The 23,107-nt window shown below is 41.1% G+C and overlaps 2 protein-coding genes across 8 annotated transcripts in view; one reads left to right on the top strand and one right to left on the bottom strand.

The window, feature by feature from the left end:
* The window catches only part of CMSS1 (cms1 ribosomal small subunit homolog), a 401,056-nt gene that overhangs the window by 60,269 nt on the left and 317,680 nt on the right, over positions 1-23,107 (bottom strand). Inside the window, exon 2 of one of the 6 annotated variants that reach the window (XM_081572477.1) lies at positions 14,795-14,953. The exons of the other annotated variants lie outside the window; for them this stretch is intronic. Coding sequence (XP_081428603.1) covers positions 14,795-14,953 — 159 coding nt within the window. The remainder of the gene's footprint in view (positions 1-14,794; positions 14,954-23,107) is intronic. 6 annotated transcript variants of the gene reach the window in all.
* FILIP1L (filamin A interacting protein 1 like) overlaps positions 14,764-23,107 on the top strand; it is a 314,206-nt gene continuing 305,862 nt past the window's right edge. For both annotated transcript variants that reach the window (XM_081572464.1, XM_081572463.1), the window contains exon 1: positions 14,764-15,212. The gene's annotated coding sequence lies outside the window, so the exon portion shown is untranslated. The remainder of the gene's footprint in view (positions 15,213-23,107) is intronic.

Genomic DNA, 23,107 nt, shown 5'->3' on the forward strand with positions numbered 1-23,107 from the left:
ACGGCCTTCCAGGATGACACGTGCAAAGTCACAGATGTGAAGGTTGGGGTATGTCCTTTTGGGTGAGGTGCACTCAGGGGACATGAAGCTGTAAAGGAGGGCTGGGCCTGGACCATAAAGACCACCCCCTTCCCTCCCCCACCCTCTAGCACACGAGTGCTAAGCACTTTATGTGGACAGTTTAATTTAATCACAACCATCTCCAGTTTTCAGAACCGGGATTTGGCAAGGTGCAGGACCCTATGCAGGGTTCTTGCCCATTAAGCTTCCCACACAGATAGCCCAGCTCCGGCTTTCACTCTCATCCTCAGGCATGTGCTGCTTCCTATTCACCATGCTGAGAAGTCTGGTCTTGATTACGACACTGAAGGGACCTAATGCAAGCTTTTACTTGTCCAGAATCTGCTTTACAGAATTAACAGGCCTCTGACAAGGATGGATGGCATCTCTGACTCAATGGACATGGGTTTGGGTGGACTCTGGGAGTTGGTGATGGACAGGGAGGCCTGGCATGCTGTGGTTTATGGGGTCGCAGAGTTGGACATGACTCAGCGACTGAACTGAACTGAACTGACAAGGATGGATCATTTGAACTGTGGTTCTCAGTCTTCCCCCCCGCCCCCCGCCTCAATTCCCTTGAGAACTATTTTTAATATCATTAGTTGGTGATGGACAGGGAGGCCTGGCGTGCTGCGATTCATGGGGTCACAAAGAGTCGGACACGACTGAGCGACTGAACTGAACTGAGCTGAACTGAGTAATGATGGTTAAGCAGTGATCACCAAAGGCTGTTTCCATGCCCTGCTCACCATTCTACAAATATTTCCCTGCCAAGAGGTTCTAATTTGGGGACTGGGTCAGCAACAAGATGATCGCTCTGTAAGTCTTTAAGTGGGAGATGGTATATCTTTGGAAATCTGCAAATCTAAATGGGAACATGTGTGGAGTGGAGGGGATGGTATTGGGGAATTCTGTGCAGAGTCTGAGATCCTAAGGTAAGTGGACTTGTTGATCAGCTATTTTCCAGGCTTGGTGATCTAGATGGTCCCGGCCTCTGGACTATCTGAGCTATGGAACTCTGCCAGGTTCGAGGTTTCAGAGACATCCTTGAAGAGAGGACATAGCCTCTGTGGTGCTCCAAGAATTATGGTTCTCTGCTGTAAGGAATCGCAAGAAGGCTCTGATCTCAGAGTAGACACTTCCTAAGAAGCGCCATCTTCTGGGTGGAGATGAAGACTGAGTAAAGGGCTTGGCACTGGCATTGGAGAATTGCCTTAATTGATAATGGATTTAAAATAATCACAACAAAGCATCACTGAGCTCTGTAACCTATCAAGTGTGTTTACATTCGTTATCTAAAAATAATTTTGAGGCCCAAGAAAATGCTGGAGGACAGATGAGGAAACTGAAGCTTAAGGAGGTTAAACTGCTGATACTTGCATGGTTTGCCTGCCTTCCTTCTTTTTTTCCTTAGTTCTCTTCCTAACTTCCTTCTTTCAGTTTAAAAAAATATCTAGCTATTTGAGTTAACTATGGGCCATCTTATTCTAGAAAGGATTCAAGGCAGCTTGAGTGAGTGAAGTTGCTCAGTTGTGTCCGACTCTTTGTGATCCCATGGACTGTAGCCTACCAGGCTCCTTCATCCATGGAATTTTCCAGACAAGAGTACTGGAGTGGGTTGTCATTTCCTTCTCCTCAAGGCAGCTTACAAGGTTACCAAAAAAAAAAAAAAAAAGATAGTATAAAAGTGGGAGTGAATGTGAAAGAAAGATAAGTATTAGAACTGAAATCAATCCAAGAGTTACACTGAAGATGTTATAAAGACATATATATTTGTTACTGATGGGGCACAAATGGGACTCTAAGTTTCTAGTTGTCAATGTGAAAAAAGGAAACCATAACACTATTCAGAGTGGCCACTGGCTAAAAACACTAACAAATCAATTCCTCAGAAGTATGGCTTTGGGTTCTTAATTACAACACAAGCCAAAATGCATAGCAACTTCCTTTATAATTTAACAGCTTTGAATTAGGCCTTAAGGGGCTTACCTGGTGGCTTAGATGGTAAAGAATCTGCCTGCGATGCAGGAGACCTGGGATTGATCCCTCGGTCAGGAAGATTCCCTGGAGAAGGGAATGGCTAGCCACTCCAGTATTCTTGCCTGGAGAATTCCATGGACAGACGAGCCCGGTGGGCTATAGTTCATGAGGTCACAAAGAGTTGGACATGACTGACTGACTAAGCATGCACACAACTAGGCTTTAAAAGGTAATTCTGATTTTCACACAGGAGAAACTACCATGTCATGTTTTAAAGAACATGAAAAGTAGACCGTCTCTCTGAACTCCTGTAGCAAATTCTATTTACAGAAACTAAAACGGGTGAGACTCCAGTGAACTCACTAGTTGTTGAAACAGCTTTAGGACCAAGGGAGACAGGCAGGGTGACTATTTCCATACCTGCTAAGGGGAAGAGACAAAAAAAAATCCACCTACCTACCGTGCTACAGGAATAAGTAGGTCTTCATAGTGATAGTTCATTCTATTTTGTATATTATTTTAACTTCATGATTAGCACTTGGTGGCAAATATTAACACGACCTTTTAATCTCTTATGTTTCTAATGATGACTATGCTGGACTGACAGTTTCTATATTGTACATCTTGTGCCTTCAGGCCCCAAGGCCAGGTTTTATTTATATTGGCTATTTTATACTTTCTTCACTCAACCATCCAGTTTCCCTTACTTTTACGACAAGGAACAAGCACAGAGTTTTTCCTTTCTATAATTTATGTATGCAGAAAAATACATCCAGGTCAGGAATACCCCTTGCATCCACAAGGAGAGTCTGGAAACACCTGACTCATTGACATAACAAGCCCAGAAATAGAAAAAGCAATCTGGATGAAAGGCAAAGATGAGTGGAAACTTCTAAGCCAGCACTAAGGTGCTATGTCATATGAAATTAATTCTCTGAGGTCAGCGATTAGAGTCAGGTTACACCCTAAATGTAATTCTGCCTGCTAATTACTTGACCCAATATTTATTTCGTTGAGCAAGATGCCCAGCCACGACTTCCAAGTATGGGCTTGGGGGCAGAGGGAAGGAAGCAGACAGCCAGAGAAATAGCAGCTCCTTTCTTTTACAAATAGATGTGTCTCCTAGGCCCCTAACTGAAACGATTTTCCTTTCTAAAGTGAGAGATCAGATGTGTCATGCTCTTCTCTTTCCAGCAAAACGAGGCACTTGAGATCAAGAACTCTTTAGCCAGTGGATAAGATGCCTGAAGAAACAGTCATATTCTGTCACAAGAAGCCCGGAGCTGAGATGCTAACAAAACCACCCTTTGTAAGGCAAAGAGGAGGAAGCCAGGTGGGAATGGAATGGTGTACGTATGCATCTTTGGACTTCTGAAGACGTATATCTCCCACAGTAAAGACATTCAGAGTGGCAGTAAGAAGGAATGCCATTTGCCAGATGGAAATGTTGGATTAATGAGAGTACCATGAACAAGAATGACTCTCAAATACAGGGAGTAAATTAGGACAACAGCCCTTCCTTAAAGGAGGTGTCACACAGTTGCCCAAGGGTTGATGAGGGTGCAGAACAAACAGTAGAAATAGGATCAGAAAGCTGGAACCTGACCGCATGAGACTCATCAATAAAAATAATGACGTCGGCAGGTGCTGTCACCCAATGCTATGTGACTGCTCTGGGCCAGGCATTGCACCAAGAGCTTTACGTCTATGACCTCACTGACGAGTGCTGTCCCCTCCCTTCCCACATGGCTCCCAGGGGGCATTCTGCCGTCTGGGGACGTTTTTCCCCTTACGGGGTGTCCCTGATGTTCAAACAAGCTAGTGGCACCTAAATAACAATGGTGGGTGGAAAGGAGACATCTACCCCATGACTGGTTTGCTGCTGGCCCTGAATCATGAGGCTGCTGAGAGGGTCAAGGCCACCAGCTGTGTGACCTGGGGGCCGATGGGAAGGCCAGAGTTCCCCAACCTCCTTCTTTCTCCCATCGTTCTCATTTCTGCCCCTAATCAACACACAGTGAAAGAAAATAAGGGAAAGACGGATGCCTATAGCTGAAGTGTGCAGTTTAATGGCCAGAAACCAGACTTGTCACATGTAATCAAATCATCACAGTGTTGGTGACAGAGTTAAGACAGTTGAAAAAACAGCTGCTATTCCAACTTCCAATTTTCAAGTTATTGTTGGGGCTGAAATTTCTCTCACCTCAAGAGTTTTTATTTTGGAAAATCTCCAAAGCACACTTTTAGCCATATTCGGGTAACTGAAACATGAAAAAAACAGCAATGCTTTTCAGTCATATTAAATTCTAACCAGATGCTCTTAAAAAACTTTTTGCACGTACACAGCACCTTTTATTCTAGAGGAGTCATTTTTTTCACCCTGAATAGTATCTACCATAGACTGACAATACTAACTCTTTAAGAGACCTGGTAACCCCACTGACACACTTATCTCCAAAGAGGAAGTAAAGAGGACCTCATCGCCCTTTCTAATTCTCCCCCTACTCACACTACTGGGAATCCAAGTCAAATCAATCTAACAAACAAAATATTTACTGAATACTTTCTGCATACTGGGAGCAAAGCTGAAGAACAGTGGAAAGTTGGCATGAATTTAACTGACCTGCAAAGTGAAAATGACATGGAGGTTTCCTATAAAAAGGTGCTAGGGGAAGAACCCTACCTGAATAGCTCATCTGACTGTCTGACTCACCTAAAAGACAGTGCTTCTGGCATCTTTTCATCTATGAACCACTAGGTTCATAGAGAGAAATGGCTTGGGTGTTTGGAGGAAAAGCAGAGTGGAGAAAAATGAATGATATTGTCTAGAGTCCATGAGATTTCAGGCCACTACCCTTAGGAGAACCCCAGAGCATGACTCAGCAGTACCTTGCCTGGTCCCCCACTAACCACTCTGACCCCTTCTATTCTCTACATGAAAGCCAGAAAGACCTTTTGAAAATATAAACAGGACTACACACTTTTCCAGTTTAAAACTCCACAGAAGTTTGCTTTTACACGTAGAATTATATCCATATTCTGTACCACAAACCACAGGCCCTGCCATGACTGGCCTCCACTTACCCCTTCTGCCTCCCTTGTTCTCCTCCATGGTCCACTGCACCCCAGTCACACTGACCTCCTGAGGTTCCTGGAACATGCCAACCTCCTTCTCGCCTTGGAGTATTTACGCTTATTGTTCTCACACCTGGACTGCTCCTCCTGGTCTAGCTCTTTCACAATACTCAGGTCCAGCTTCAATGTCACCTCTTCAGAGGTCTCGTCTAACATCCAAAGTGGGCCCTCTCCTCCCTCTCCATCCTCTGCCTCAATTTTCTCTTATTTTCTACCATAGCACTATTGCAAGTTGTCGTTACCTGATGTATTTATTTGATCCATCCATGACTTTAAATTCCAAGATGGCAGGAACCAATAATGTCTGTTTTTGTGTGTGTGTGTGTTTGTCATATTTTCAGGGTTCAAAATAGTCTCTGGACACAGCAGAAAGGCAATAAATAATTGTTGAATGGACAAATGAAGTGAATATAATTGCAAATAGTAAATTGGAAAAAACAATAGAAGAGGGTCATCTTTTTATGTTTTTACTACCATAATACTGTTATACTACTGCAAATCTTGGATTTGTTTGAGGTTTTTCATGTATTCATTTTAACCAGGACCACCCTGACTGAACTTAAGAGGCTAAAAGAATGGAGACCTAACTTAAGACTAGAATTAGAAAGTTTCAAAATGATTGCTTTATAACACCAGGTTTGGCATACAATACAGTTTGAATAAGAGGGGGATTAGCCCTTTCTCATTCACAGATACTTGTGGTTGAAAGGAGAGCTGCTATTATGCATGTAGCACAGTGTTCCTTAAGAAACATGACAAAAGAACCTTAGAGTCAGGCACTGGAACAGCAAGAATGGTGACAGCACAAGGTATTCCTGGGAAGCTACTAAGAAGCTGGTCCCAGTGGAATGTCCTTGTCACCCTGCCATGTGGCCCTGGCCTGGGATGCTGAACAGTGGAGCTGCCTGGAAACTCAGAAGGACGCTGGGTAGCAGGCCTTCCTCCCCAACTCTGCCCAGGGACTAAAAAATAATATCAGGAGTGTGTTCTGTCTGGTTCTTAGGCACGTAAGAACCATGACTGGTCTGGTCATACTAGAAAGGGAGCCTAGAATTGCCTTCCTGCCTGGAGACGCTTCCTGGAGGGCCTGGCCCAAGCTCCTCGTCCACTGGATGTAGAGCAGACTTTCTCCGATCACCTCCTGATTTGTCTGGCCCTTAGGATAAAATTTTCTCCTAGGTTTCCTCAGTGTATTCAGTTTTTCTGCTCGGACTACAGCCGCTCAGCACCTAGTTATTTGGATGGGGTTCAGCTTCCTTGCACAGTTCCTGTCTTTCCCTGTCTCCTCCTCCCTATTCCCTAGCTGATGCTTGGGATCTGCACCCACCTCAGGCAGCTCACTTGGCACCACACTGCAGCCGCCTAACCAGATTCTCCTGGCAGGGCTGAAATAAGCTGCCCGGTCCCCATGCTGAGGCTGCCTTCCCCATTCCTCATTCTCCACCTCACAGAGGTCCTAGCATCTTTCATCAGTCAAGTGCACAGAGGAGACATTAGTGGTCCCCTCAGGTCACAGGGACAACCTTGTTTAAACCCAGGGATGACTCTGGGGAGTCTGTGACGTAGTGGCTTCTTTAAGGCTTCATGTCAAGTAGAGGGCAACCTGTGGTGTGAAATTTAAACCTGAGTTACACAATTTTCATGAATAAAACATGAGGCTAAAATTAGATGAGCACTGAGCTTCTTTTCAGGAGAAACATCCCAGAGTCCCACACAGAGGCCTTCCGGATCCAAATCCTGAAGGTTTCCCACTATACCTCTCTGACCGTAATTTTCTGCTAAAGTGCTTCTGATGGCTCCCCACTGTCTGTGCGGTTATAACATCTGGCATCAACGCATCAAGGCTCTTAACATTTTGGACCCAAATAAAGATTCCACTTTACCTAAGACACGGCTGGACACCACACCCCTGTCCTCAGGGCATGGGAGCAGTTCAACTCTGCTGAGCCCATTGTGTGCTCTCCTGCCACCCTGCCTGAGCTCACACTGTGTCCTCAGTTGAGAATGCTCTCCTAAACCCTGCCCCTGGCAGAAACCCACTCCTTCTCCCCCAGGGCACTCAGTTCAAATATTTCCACCCCACCTCCACCCCGTGTAGCTTCCCCGACCTGCAGTTCGAGTAGACTCAGACAGCATTATGTTAAGCCCTATATTACAATGCACAGCCCATCAAAATTATAATTGTGATAAGTGTCTCTCCTACTACATTCTGAGTTTTGCATGGTATATTGCGGGCACTCAGTAAATATCTGTGGAAGTGAGCTAAAAACTGTGTGCATATAACTGGCTATTAAAGACAAAAGTTACTAAGCCAAGATTTGAGCTGAAAAAGGAATCAACTTTTTGCTGATATAACATGTCTTTGTAAGATGTGTCATTAGAAAGGAAAAACAAGACTAGACTAAAACAACATTGTCAATAGAAGAAGGGCTGAGAGGGGAGAAATTCTTCTAACTCATGTATTTTCCTGTTCACAAAGGAACTTTCTAGTCAAGGAGAAAACATTGATTCAGTTTGAGATGTTGCTGGAATTCTCTCCTTTTTCCTCTAGTTTAGGGAGAACTAGTATCCATTTGGAAAAGTAATGGGGGTGTAAAAGTGAAGATAGCAATGCAGCGATATGTATAAACAAGGCTACTGAGTGATGATATAGCTGTGCCAAGAGAGAAACATTACAGAATGACATTAAAGTAGGACACTTGAGGAATGCCTTAGAACTAAGACAACTGTCACCTGATATTTTGGCATTCTTGAAGTATATGAAGAAATAGCACCTGGAAACCGAAAAGTACAAATTATTTGTAACACCGACATTCCAAAGTCAAAAGTATATTTTCCTCATCTTTTAAAAAAAGTTAACCTGTTAGCATCATTCTCACTTTAGAAAAATGTGAAACCCTAAAATATGTATAAATCTAGAACACTGTCTACAGGTGGCTTTCAAAAGAAGAGAGAGCTGCCCTTTACTATACCAGATTTTCCTAAACAGACCTGTTTACCTGGAGGTACTTTTCTGTTTTGTGGATTATCCAGACCTTTTTTTCCACCTCTTAAATTTTTTTTTTTAAATTAGAGTATAGTTGCTATACAATGATGTGTTAGTTTCAAGTGTACAGCAAAGTGAATCAGTTATACATGTTATACAGACCTTTTATTTTTACATATAAGTCATTAATCTAACCCTTAGGGAAGATGAAAGAAAGGATAATATGTGAAATTTAAATCTGTCAATTTCTCTGCTGGTAAATGTCTACTAGGAAAAATTTTAAAAGCCTGGAATCTAAAAATGATTGACAGGTTTAATATGTGAGCTTTCTTCTTTCGTGACCTTTCAGCTCACTGAGACACTGTTCTAAAGCTGCTTTACTTGAAGATTGCTTCTTCCTCTATCCACTTGGTCAAAGTGGCCAGTGACGCTGCCTCCATACAGTACATATTTCCTGAGCTCTGACTTTGTGCTCGGGGCTGGGGCTATAGCATTGGAAGGTGCGTTCTGCTCTAGGAACTCCCAGAGGGAGAGGGGGAGAGACAGTGTGCTGGTAGTTGCAATTAAACTGGGATTGGGGGTAAGGTACAGTTAAGCTCTGGGTGCCTTGGGAGTACTAGGGAGGAACATAATCCACATGGGCCGGGAGAGGACAGTGGGAAGGAAGGGTCTGGAATGTGAGTCAGTATGAAGCGAGGCATGCCCAGGGAACACTGTCTCTGACGCCCAGTGATCCAGCTCTGCTGCTGAGACCCCTGCACTTCTTTTCACAGTTCACAGAAATAAACAGACAAAAAAGGACAAACAGTTTTAAATGAGTTTAAATCTCACTATATTTTTAAGAACTGATATTGATATATCTCTCAATACCCTGCAGACATCCACAGTGATAACTATTAACATGAGTTGAGCAAAAGACATAGTGTTAGTGTTTTCCTGGATCATTTTCAGGTCATCAATTGACAGGCTCATGGAATATTAGTGCTTAACTAGAACCAAGATCTTTCAGTCCAAAATCTTCACAAAGGGGGAAATTGAAGCTCAGGGTCAGTGAAAAAAAATGACCACTAAAAGATAAGGGATACTTTCCCCTGCTATTTCCCTTCTTTACTTGGTTGTTTGGTCACCTGTGAGTAGACGGAAATATGACACTTTAGAGAATCTGTTCTGGTTATGTCCTCACAGTTCCATCAGCTGTCTGTTCTACCACAGACCTACGAGTCTGCCCAGCTTTCCTTTCCTTCCTCCTCTGCAGATACCCATTGGCAGCAGACACTGTGATAGGAGGGCTACAGGAAGGGGAGAGAATGACTGTTCTGGGACCCAGTTTCCAAAATTTAATGGTCAGACTAATATTAATTCCATGGACCCAAAGAAACTTTAATCATGATGGAATTTATGACAATTATATTTTAGGATACACATAAAGTGAAAAGTCGAAGTGTTAGTCGCTCAGTCATGTCTGACTCTTGGTGACCCCATGGACTGTAGCCTGCCAGGCTCCTTAGTCCATGGGATTCTCCAGGCAAGACTACTGGAGTGGGTTGCCATTCCCCAACTCCAGGGGATCTTCCCAACTCAGGGACTGAACTCAGGTCTCCTGCATTGCAGGCAGCTTCTTTACTGGTTTAGCCACCAAGCAGAGACAATTATATCAGTTCTGGAAAGAGGCCTAGTGGATACTGTGCAAATGGAAAATATGTAATTATTAAAACAACAAATGGTTACTTGTCTCATGAAGTTGCTTATATCTCAAAAGTATATGTTATTAGTATAATTTTAAGTGAAAAGCTGTCCTTTAACTTTTTCAAAGCTGAGTGAACAAAAAAGTAAAAAGTCTGATTCAGGCCCATGGCGGTATACCAGAATCTCTTCAATATGCCATGTGAAAAGGGAAAGACTGATAAGGAATTTACTTCTTTGTATTCATAAATATAGTACTATAGCAGTGCTGTCTGACAGAGATATAATATAAGCCACTTATATAATGTTAAAGTTTTTAGTAGTCTCATGAAAAAGTAAAAAAAAAAAGGTAAAAACAATTTTTAAAAACTATGGTAAAATATAAATAAGAATTTACTGTCTTAACCATTTTTGAATGTAAAATTCAATGGTATTAAGTATATATATTCACACTGTTGTGCAACCACCATTACTATCTATTTCCAGAATTTTCCTATCATCCCAACAGAAACTCTATACCTATAACTCTATACCTATAACTTCCTATTCCCATCCCCAGCTCTTGGTAACCTTACTTTACTTTCTATCTCTATGAATTTCACTATTCTAGGTACCTTATACAAGCAGAATCAGACAGTATTTGTTCCTTTGTCTGGCTTATTTCACTTAGAGTTGTTGTCAAGTTTCATCAATATTAGAGTATATATCAGATTTTCATTCTTTTTTAAAAACTGAATAATATTCTACTATAGGCATGCACTGCATTTTGTTTATCACTTATCTGTTGTTAGACATTTGAGTTGTTTCTACTTTTTGGCTATAGTGAAGATAAAAATAATTTTAATGTATTTTATTTAACTCAATATATCCAAAGTATTAAATTTCAACAAGTCAATATAAAAATAATTAATGAGATATTTTCTATTCTTTTTTGCAACAAGTACCTGAAATTCAGTGTGTATTTCTTGACTACAGCACATGTCAATTTGGATTAGCCAAGTTTCTTGTTCTAATTAGCCACATGTAGCTAGCGGTTAATATAGGAGGGTTTGTAGTAAAGTTTTGGTAAATCATGACTCCTCTTGCAATATATCTTAGTGGATAATTCCACTTTATTGGTTCTCATATAGCCCAAGTGTTTAGAACCGGGGCTCTGGAGTCTGATTAATCTAAATTCAAATTTTAGATCTCTCACTAATTACATCAGTATATTAGAAAGGTTACTTATTAATAATAGTTCAAAATGTGAGTTCCTTCATCTGTAATGTGGATAAAAAATACTATTTCTCCCACAGGGTTGCTGTGAATTAAGTCAAGTAACACAAAATGCTTAACATAGCATTGCCACAAAATGCTACTAATAAGTATAATAACAAAAAAAGTCGTATTCCGGGTCATTAAGACCTTTGTTTTTGTATAGTTCTGTGAATTCTTGCCACTTCTTCTTAATCTCTTCTGCTTCTATTAGGTCCTTACTGTTTCTGTCTTATCACACCTATCCTGCATGAAATGTTCCTTTGATAGCTCCAATTTTCCTCAAGAGATGTCTAATGTTTCCAATTCTATTGTTTTCCTCTATTTCTTTGCACTTTGCAATTCACATATTCTTGCATTGATCATGATGGTGTGATCACTCACCTAGAGCTAGACATCCTGGAATGCGAAGTCAAGTGGGCCTTAGGAAGCATCACTAAGAACAAAGCTAGTGAAGGTGATGGAATTCTAGTTGAGCTATTTCAAATCCTAAAAGATGATGTTGTGAAAGTGCTGCACTCAATATACCAGCAAATTTAGAAAACTCAGAATGGCCACAAGACTGGAAAGGTCAGTTTTCATTCCAATCCCAAAGAAAGGCAACGCCAAAGAATGTTCAAACTACTGCACAATTGCACTCATCTCACACACTAGCAAAGTAATGCTCAAAATTCTCCAAGCCAGGCTTCAGCAATAAGTGAACAGTGAACTTCCAGATGTTCAAGCTGGATTTAGAAAAGGCAGGGGAACCAGAAATCAAATTGACAGCATCTGTTGGATCATTGAAAAAGCAACAGAGTTCCAGAAAAATATCTACTTCTGCTTTATTGACTACACCAAAGCCTTGGACTGTGTGGATCACAATAAACTGTGGAAAATTCTGAAAGACATGGGAATACCAGACCACTGACCTGCCTCCTGAGAAATCTGTATGCAGGTCAAGAAGCAGCAGTTAGAACTGGACATGGAACAACAGACTGGTTCCAAATCGGGAAAGGAGTATGTCAAGGCTGTATATTGTCACCCTGCTTATTTAACTTATATACAGAGTACATCATGAGAAATGCTGGCTGGATGAAGCACAAGCTAGAATCAAGATTGCTGGGAGAAATACCAGTAACTTCAGATATGCAGATGATATCACCCTTATGGCAGAAAATAAAGAAGAACTAAAGAGCCTCTTGATGAAAGTGAAAGAGGAGAGTGAAAAAGTTGGCTTAAAGCTCAACGTTCAGAAAACTAAGATCATGGCATCCAGATCCATCACTTCATGGCAAATAGATGGGAAAACAGTGGAAACAGTGGCAGATTTTATTTTGGAGGGCTCCAAAATCATTGCAGATGGTGACTGTAGCCATGAAATTAAAAGACGCTTGCTCCTTGGAAGAAAAGATATGACCAACCTAGAGAGCATATTAAAAAGCAAAGACATTACCAACAAAGGTCCGTCTAGTCAAGGCTATGGTTTTTCCAGTGGTCATGTATGGATGTGAGAGTTGGACTATAAAGAAAGCTGAGCGCCGAAGAACAGATGCTTTTGAACTGTGGTGTTGGAGAAGACTCTTGAGAGTCCCTTGGCTGCAAGGAGATCCAACCAGTCCATCCTAATGCAGATCAGTCCTGAATATTCATTGGAAGGACTGATGCTGAAGCTGAAACTCCAAATACTTTGGCCACCTGATGTGAAGAACTGACTCATTGGAAAAGACCCTGATGCTGGGAAAGATTGAAGGCGGGAGAAGGGGACGACAGAGGATGAGATGGTTGGATGGCATCACCGACTCAATGGACATGAGTTTGAGTAGGCTTTGGGACTTGGTGATGGACAGGGAGGCCTGGTATGCTGCAGTCCACTGGGTCGTAAAGAGTTGGACATGACTGAGCAACTAAAATGAACTGAATTGAACTGAATTTCTTTGCACTGTTCATTTAAGAAGGCCTTCTTATCTTTCCTTGGTGTTCTCTGAAACTCTGCCTTCAGTTGGGTATATCCTTCCCTTTCTCCTTTGTCTATAGCTTCTCTTCTTTCCTCAGCTATTTGTATAGCCTCCTCAGACAACTCTTCAAAAACGTCGTCACCAAAGACGAAGAAAGACTGAAAAACTGTTCAAGATTGAGGGAGAGCCATGACCACTAAATGCTACACATAATCCTGGAACAAAAGAAAAAATAAAATTTCCCTCTGCAAATGATACTATTGAGACAGTTGGTAAAAAGTTGAATGGGTACTATGGATTAGAAAACAACACGGTATCAATATTAATATACTGAATTTGATAGTCATACTATAGTTATGTAGAAAAGTGTACTTGCTTTTACAATAATAACACTGAAGCACATAAGTTTCAGAAAAACATACACACACACATATATAAACACAAGGGTATAGGTGGGAAGAGGGAGATTAGAGGAAAAAAGGGAGAGACAGCAAATGTGGCAAAATGCTAAAATTTGGAGAACCTGAGTGAAGAGTATACAGGAGTTCTTTACTATTCATGTATCTTTTTTGTAAGGTTGAAATTATTTCAATGATAATAGCTAAAAATAAAGAGCATGGGTTTCGGTGTGACTCAGATCCAAGTTTGAATTCCGAGTCTGATATTTATCATCCAGGAGACTGTAGGGAAGTTAATTATTGTGAGCTTTGGTTTTCTTATTTAATCCCCAATTCAGGACCAGATTGGTCTTCCCAGATGGCGCTAGTGGTAAAGAATCTGCCTGCCAATGCAGGAGACGTAAGAGACGCAGTTTCGATCTCTGTGTGTGGATGATCCCCTGGAGGAGGGCATGGCGACCCACTCCAATATTCTTGTCTGGACAGAGGAGCCTGGCGGGTTACGGTCCATAGGGTCACAAAGAGTTGGATATGACTGAAGCAACTTAGCATGCACGCACAGGACTAACTTAAAGGGATGCTGTGATGATTAAGTAAAATAATACACAGATGGAGCACCTGGCTAGTGGTGAGTCTGCCTGGCAAAGGACCTGATACCTAACTGGTGAGGAAGTATATACTTCCTAAAGAAACGAACAAGCTCCTTCCTCCTGCCCCTCCCTGACATTCAGATTAAGTGATAGCACTTGGAGAAAACTAACAAACTTTAATGAAGTATGAGATTTTTCTTAACATAACACAAAACAAAAACCTTGATTAATCATAATAAATATCATGATACATTTGAATGCTGCTCTTAAGTTTCCTCAGCATTTTACCCTCATGTCTCATATGACACTGAATGGAACAGGCAGGCATTCAAGTTCAAGTTCAACACAGCGTTAATAATAGCGAGTCTCTGCAGTGCCTTGGGTCATGACTGTCAAAGAAGAGGGTATGACCTTGTTACTTAAATCTCAAACAGGGCTTGCATCAGTTCTTGGTTGCAGGGTACAAAATGAGGTGCGGTCTAATGTCCATCTGGGCATCTGTTCTTAAGATGCTGGCACTGCTGTTTGTTGTGGTTCACAGTGTATCTGAGGCAGTGACAAGGCACAGAAGGGGACCCAGGTTGTGCCTGGGAGGTTTCTTCTCTCGGCCAAGATGTGCACATAAATTTGAAATCACCCAAGAGGGTGGTTTCAGAGTTGCCTGCCAAAGAGTGGTGTCTTCTAATCTGGAGAGCAGCTGCTGGGCACAGGCATGCAAACACACACACACACACACACACACACACACACAGACACTCACGGAGCCTATACCTGCCTCTACTTGTCTGCTTTGGGCAGATGGCTCCCGGGTGTTGGGTCGTCTCATTCTGCACCTCAGTCCAGTTAGACCCTTTCTTCCGTGGAGGCTGGCAAGCTGTGGGGTGAGGGATTCAGCCAGGTCGCCTGCCTTCTGAGTATGAAGGACACTGCCTGGAGAGGGAGGAGGGTTATATTTAGTGTTTGGGCCCAGTCAGTGTTGGGCTCCCCACTGCCTCTCCTCTGCGGAACTGTCAGTGGACCCTGGTTGCAAGTTCTCCTTGACTTTGAAGCCCACAAAACAAAAACTGAGAGACTGTCCAAAAAGAAAAGAAGAAAACGCTGTTGGTCCTTGGATTCCACTGTTGGATTTGGTGGGGATGAGAAGAGAGGACCACCGGGTGTGACCGAGCAGAGGCACCTGCACGGTAAGGTAAGTGTCCCCAGTGCCACTGAGAAGAGGTTTTGGGGACCTGTCTGTGATATCCAACATCCAGGAACTGCCCCCGCTGCTCTCCAGGAGCAGGAGCTTCTGGGCGTTATGCAAGGGAATAGAGTAAATCTTAGGCATGATTAAGGGTTTATGAAGGGTGATGACTTTTTTTAATATGAAGAAGAGCTGCTTGCAAAATAGAGGAACTATCCTGACAGGAGATATGAAAGGAGACCAAAATAAAATCTTAAATTGCTATCCTCTTTTAGAGTAAGACAAATGGTCAAAAATTTTAAAATGGTTTGGGCAGATGACTTTGCTTGGTAATAGCTTGATTTTGCAAACTGATGTAAATGATCAATGCATAATTTCAAAATCATCCCAAATGTGGTAACAATGGAGAAGTGTATTGGATAGGCTAGACTGGTTAGGAGGCATTTTCTTTTTATGGAAAGACAGAAGAAATTGACATCTTAAAATGGCAACTTAGAGGTATTCCTTTTCCTTTCCTTTTGTTCATATTTCTTTGGTGCGAAAGATTTGATAAATGGGCAAGATTTGATGAATGGGGGCCAGAGAAGAGAAGCAGATTCTTGAGGTGGGGTTTTTTGGAAGGTCTTGGAAGACACCTATCACCCCAAAGCATGACTGGATATTTATGGCACAACAAACCTCAGTGTCAATGGGAAATGAAGCCTGACTGCTGCCAAATGATACCAGAGAAAGTTCTGCTTACTGTACTTGGTCAGTGGGAGTATTAGTCAGTGTTTAGGGTGAATGTATAGTTTTGAATACAGATCCAGTTCGAGAGATACGTGTTCAGCTAAAATTTCTGTGACATATTCAATCACTCTTTTTCATTACACCTGATGATCACATCTTTCTTCAATATCTATGCAAGTCTTACAAAGTACTGCAAGAAATGCAACGCATACACGGCTCAGCTACATTCACCATGTTCTGTGTGCATTAGGCTTGTAATAAAGGAGGGCAAGGGGTAGCGTACTACTGGTGAAAACTTTTCCAAACTGTGGCAATGCTCCTCTTGCTTCAACTAAAAATACTTTTCCTATGATGATACTTTCTAATACATCAATCTTCTATCCTCTCAAAACAAATATTCCAAGTAAATACATCTCTACAGTCATCAGTTGACACTATTATGAAACTCATATTATACTTAATTAAAAATCAGCACAAATATTTGAAGAGCTCTTTGCTATTGAAAATTTCTAAAGCCAGCAATAATACTCATGGGCTATTTTTATTTCTTTAAAACAAATATGTTGGGCAATTAAGACAAGTCTATGCTTACAAGAGTTTTTCAGGTAATTTCCCAGAGCAACGTTGAGTTTGGGTTCTTAAGATTACCAATGCAAAAATATTCTGTAAAAATTCTAGGATGAAGAAAGTATTGATTATAAACAAAAAAGTGTAAAAAAAATTTTTTTAAGAGTTTAGCTTCTGTTAAAGTTTGTATGTGTTTTTCTTTTTTCATTTAAACTGTTGTTGAATAAAAAAATTTGTTAGCCAAGAATTGGTCTTAGATACTGGCATTGTCACTGGAGATACAGATACTTTATTGTGGATTCAAAATGATGATCCATTTACCTATTGTATGGGATAGATGTTGCAATGGGCCACCAGTTCAAGAGCAATGGGGATGAGCTCCAGGGATGGGGAAAAACAAAAGTAAAGGGCCTTGTATTCTTCAGAAGAGAGCCCATGTTATTCTTGTCTTAACGTAAAAGAAAATTTTCATTACTACTGAAATATATGCCTCTCCTCTTCAATATGTTACATTAAAAAACATTAAAAAAAAAAACCCAAAAATTGCTTTTATTTGCCTCCAGACAGAACTAAGTGGCCACCAGCATTTAATAGTCATTCATACAGAGAACAACATAATTTTTTTGTTTTGTTTGTTTCATTATAATTAGGTAGAACACTGTTATGGTAAACGGGCTTAATTAGTTTGCTCATTTGTTCATTCATTCAACAAATGTTTAGAGTGCCTACTACATGTTGGGTTACCAGAGATACAGCAGTGAATGGAGCAAAAGTGGTTTCTATATTCTCTGAGTATAGAAATCTTCACAGAGGGGCCAGTTATTAGTGATTTGAACCTTAATACTGTTCATGTTGCTTACCATGATATTTTCTCCTTTGTTTCTAATTAAAAGAAAAAGACTAGAAAAAAATTTTTCCTACTTATAAAGGTTTATTTAGTGTCTGCAAGATTCGGAGAGAATTCCAGGGACCAAATAATCAAATAATCAGATTGGAATATACATTTTACTGAAACTACTTGAGCCTTCTTTGAGGGACGTTAACATTTCTGTTCTAAATTATAGATGTCAAACAAAGGCTCACATACTGATAGTTTGCTCCTTCAGAATTGGGTTAGACAAGATGTCTCTACGGAGGACATTAGAGCAAAATTTGTATTAGATAGCCTCATGGCTATCTGGGGCTCAAATCTGATGAAAGTTCAAGATGTTTCTGTCTAATTTGTCTGACAAAGACAGTCAATCACCCGAGGCTACAACAGAAAGAGTGGCAGTACTGTGCTGCTCACTATGGTTAAGGAAACTTTGTATAAAGGTGTCATTCGTAACCACAGGGTCATTTTATATCTGGGAGGTGTCCTACATTGTTTACAGAATTCGGGTATCAGTCGCTCACTGGATCCTAAGGTGACCCTACATAATAGGAAATGCAAGTATTATTCCCTGTTCAGCTGATGGAAAAACTAGGTTTTACACCTTTAAGGAACCAGCCCAGCTAATGTTCTCTCTAATGCAGTCTCCTTAAATAATTTCTCAAATGAAGTCTAGAAAAATTGTGAGTTTTCAACATGAGTACTCACAGTTCCGAGCACTGGTTGAAGGTGGTGGTGGCCAATTGGAAGTTGCCAATGGGAGAGTTTCAGGCCTTCCCACATCCCATCATCTTCCTGCCTCCTCCTCCCTTCTACACTCACCCAACAGTTCTTTCCTCTGGCCCTCAAAATATTAGTGTAGTTTCTAAACAAGATATAAGCTACTGCTTTTTTCTTCTTTTTACGATGGGAACAGGATAGTATAATAGTATACTCATCTACATGTGAATGCAAATAGAATTTTAAACTGCTGGTTAGTGCCAAAAGTCTGGCAACATAAAAAGCTGTCAGATCAGATTAGACCAATTGTCCACCCAGCCCAGACCCTACTGGTGGATGCATAAGTGGGCCCTTGAGAGAAGCAGTTTATCAATGGTAAGTGAAAATATCACAGGACAAAATTATGGGGGAAAATGGTAAGCTGACAGCTATATCAACTGAGATGTATGAGTTAATTGAGAGCTCTATCAAGATAGGCAGAGCTGAACAGAGCAGTCTTGAGTGAAGTTCTTCCTGGTGGACTTCAAGAGAATAAACTAATCTGCTGGTAACTGGGACACTGAAGATAACAGGGTGTAGGGTACCACTCATAGCTAGTATTCTCTGTTACTACTAGCTATGATCAATCAGATGCACTTTATTTCTTCCTTACATTTTTCCCTGGAATTTATTGTGTACCTATTTAAGGTTTATTATAATTGTTTGGAGGTGTTTAGCTATTGGGTTGGCCAGAAAGTTTATTTGGGTTTTCTTGTAATATCTTATGGAAAAACCCAAATGAGTTTCTTGGCCAATCCAACACTTCGCTCTAGTGGCTTGGACAGAATGTCTCAGATCCCCTTGATGGATCCAGGCACAATCCTCTGACTAGGAAAGTGGAGTTCAGGGAGGACAGGAATGTGGGTAAAGCAGAGGCTGCTTCTGTGCTCTTCTAGGAGCTGCTGCTCCAGGCTTTGAGACAGAAAGAGACAGAGGCAGCTGCCTCTGAGCCACGGTATTAACTGCCAGGTTGTGACTAGGGACACCAGCTCCTTGGTCTTCAGCTGCTCCAAACATCTTCACCCGGAGCTATTTTAAGAACGTTTGCATTTGATCAGGGAGCATGTGGGGTTAAGCCTTGTGTTTTCCATTTCAGTTTTAGATCCCAAGCAGGTGCAGTTAGTAGTTCAGAGTTTAAAAACTTATTATTGTATTTCTCTGCAATCAATGCAAAAATAACTTCATATTAGGGGAGAAAAATCATGTAATTGAGGTGGAGACTTGTTTCTTAAATAAAATTAAAAGTATTTAGAACTTGAATTTAAAAAAAATCACTAGCATTTTCCATTATAATTCTTGTTTGGCAAACTTGGCTAAAAGTATGAAAGAATAAATAAAATCATTTGGCTAAAGTAGTCATGTATGGATGTGAGAGTTGGACTATAAAGAAAGCTGAGAGCCAAAGAATTGACGCTTTTGAACTGTGGTGTTGGAGAAGACTCTTGAGAGTCCCATGGACTGCAAGGAGATCCAACCAGTCCATCTTAAAGCAAATCAGTCCTGAATATTCATTGGAAGGACTGATGCTGAAGCTGAAACTCCAATACTTTGGCTACCCGATGCAAAGAGCTGACTCATTTGAAAAGACCCTGATGCTGGGAAAGATTGAAGGCGGGAGGAGAAGGGGACAATAGAGGATGAGATAGTTGGATGGCATCACTGACTCAATGGACATGAGTCTGAGTAAACTCTGGGAGTTGGTGATGGACAGGGAGGCCTGGTGTGCTGCAGTCTATGGGGTCGCAAAGAGTTGGACATGATGAATGACTGAACTGAACTGAACTGAAAAGTCAGGACAATATATAACTATTGTGCTACTGTCCATTAATCTAATGCTGTGCATGAGTGCTCAGTCATGTCCAACTCTTGCAACCCCATAGACTGTAGTCTGCTAGGTTCCTTTATTCATGGAATTTTCCAGGAAAGAATACTGGAGTGGGTTGCCAATTCCTACTCCAGGGGATCTTCCCGACCCAGGGACAGAATCTGCATCTCTTGTGTCTCCTGCACTGGCAGGTGGATTCTTTACCACTGAACCACTTGAGAAGTCTCAATCTAACCCTACATCCTACTTATTATGCTTGGAATACTGCTGACAAGGACATCTTTGTATATTAGGGACATTTATGATGGTCTGACAATGTCAAATGGTGATTTACCACTTGAACTTTGACAATCAGAGAAATGTTTCCTCTAAGACTCAGCCTACTCCCTGAAGAGATAGAATTGAAACAAAAGTGAAGGCAATATAAAACAAAAAATCATTTCTTTCACAAATCTTTTAAGCTAAGTATCTGTAAATTCCTCCAAAATTTATATAGGTCTTTCTTGGTCTATTCAAGTTCTATATCTCTAATGGTCCACTACACACTTATGAATCTGAGCCAGAGTTGCCCAATTTCTTAGTTTAAAAGATTTATTTATACTATTCAGGAGAGTCAACAAAGCAGAAGTGCTGGAATCTGGGGCTTGGACACAGCTCTGGAAAAATAAAGGAGGTAGGACAATCATTGGTCGAATTGTATTTGGGACTGAGGAATTTTCTAGGCTTCAGGACTTTCACTGCTAAAATCAGGATTGTCCCGGGAAATCTGGGGCAGTGGGTCACCCTAAATGGAGAACATACAACTGAAATGATCAAATTATAGTGCCTTATTGCTGTAGAGGATTGGGGTATAGAAACCAGGTGTCCTAATTCTGTCTGGTGCACTGTATACATGGCAGACTCCTTGTTTAGGAAGATGTGGGGAGAGGTTTGGTCATAAGATTCACCTGTTAATGGAATCTCACCCTTCCTAACACAAGAAGAGATCTGAAGGCATAATAACGAAGTGCCATCTTGAAGCTTGGGAAGTTCAAGTTTCCCAGTGAATTGGCTCAGATTCCCACCAAAAACAACCAAGACTCCAAGATTATACAGGTATTCCACAGTTATATTTTTGTTTAAAACTTTACAAGGGCAACATAGACATGTTCACACAAATTCAAGGGGAAACAGTACATAAAGTGTACGAGTCCACCAAACTTCTAGACTAGAGTAGGAACAGAGTAAGGGCTATCTGAACTGAATATATCAATATCAAACAAAAGCCAGTTATTACTAAATCAGCAAATGGATGTACTCATTAGCATAATGCCTAATGCCTAAGAGCATGGATTTTTTTCCAGATGACATCATGGGTTTTAATCTCCAAAAAGTTATTTAACCTCTCAAAGCTTTAAGTTTCCTCATAAAATGAAGATGAAAACTGTATTTGTCTTTTGGGGGAACAATAAATGAGAAATATAAAGTGTTAACTACCATTAGTGACAAATAATAAGTGCTCAATAATCAGGAGAAATTTATGGCAACCCACTCCAGTATTCTTGCCTAGAGAATCCCGTGGAGAGAGGAGCCTGATGGGCTGCTGCCCACAGGGTCACATAGAGTTAGACACGACTGAAGTGATTTAGCATGCATGCATGTGTTGGAGAAGGAAATGGCAACCCACTCCAGTATTCTTGCCTGGAGAATCCCAGGGATGGAGGAGTCTGGTGGGCTGCCGTCTACGGGGTTGCACAGAGTCGGACACGACTGAAGCGACCTAGCAGCAGCAGCAGCAGCATTATTATCATTATTAATAATATAGAAAATTCCTGGTGTTATAGATTGGGTCTATGGTTTTTCCAGTAGTCGTGTATGGATGTGAGAGTTGGATGGTGAAGAAAGCTGAGCGCCGAAGAATGATGCTTTTGAACTGTGGTGTTGGAGAAGACTCTTGAGAGTCCCTTGGACTGCAAGGAGATCCAACCAGTCCATCCTAAAGGAGATCAGTCTTGGGTGTTCATTGGAAGGACTGATGTTGAAGCTGAAACTCCAATACTTTGGCCACCTCATGCAAAAGTTGACTCATTTGAAAAGACCCTAATGCTGGGAAGGACTGGGGGCAGGAGGAGAAGGGGATGACAGAGGATGAGATGGCTGGATGGCATCACCGACTCGATGGACATGGGTTTGGGTAGACTCCGGGAGTTGGTGATGGACAGGGAGGCCTGGCGTGCTGCAATTCATGGGGTCGCAAAGAGTCGGACATGACTGAGCGACTGAACTGAACTGAACTGAACTGAACAAAATTCAGTCTTGAAAATGTGGCATGTCAGGTCTTCCTGAAAAGCTGGTAAACATTACAAGATCCTGGATACACAAAGACACAAAATTTGGGCTCCTTGAACCAAATTAAGAAGCCTTTGGCTAGAAATGTCATCTAGAAACCAAGGGAACCGGCATTTGAATAACGGGTTTTCTTAGGGACCCTAAGAACCACTGTTTTAGATACTACATGCCCCAGACAGGTATGAATTTAAAATGCCAAATTTTGTGGTTTGGGCATAAAAAAATTTCCAGAAAGTTGATTATTGAAAGTAAACCACAAATTTTCTTGACCTATGTTAAATAAGCAGGAATATTCTTTTCCCTTCCTTGAGATTCTCTAACCATAAGCAAGTCACTACATTTTTGCAATTCTCTTGCTCTCTTCTTCCATAAAAGTTAGATCGTGTAATGGAAGTTCCATCAAAATGTGATAATTTATGGGCCCACAGCCCAGAGGATTTTGAGGAGACAATGAAATTCCTAAATGTGTGCAAATTATTCCAGAATGGGAAATGACTCTTCCGGTGTAGCAGTAATTATTTATGTAACATTACCTTGGGAGAATGTTAATGGTAGAGCATTAAATTTCTCCTGTTAAAACAAAGGCACTTATACAGCGTTTTATATCTTCTTTCCTAATTTGGAAAGACAGCATCTGTACACACAGAATAGCAAGTTTTACTATTTTACTGTTAAGTGGTTAGGTCAGGTTTCAGACAGACTGTCCTGACACATTAAATACCTGCCATTTGTGTGGAAGGAAAACTCCAGTACAAATTGTGACAGAGTTGCAGATCCATCACTCTTAAAGTAAGCAAAGTAACCAGCAAATTCCAATACCAA

The sequence above is a fragment of the Giraffa tippelskirchi genome, chromosome 2, assembly GCF_054371585.1.
Source record: "Giraffa tippelskirchi isolate mGirTip1 chromosome 2, T2T-mGirTip1v1.2.pri, whole genome shotgun sequence".
Taxonomy (NCBI): Eukaryota; Metazoa; Chordata; class Mammalia; order Artiodactyla; family Giraffidae; genus Giraffa; species Giraffa tippelskirchi.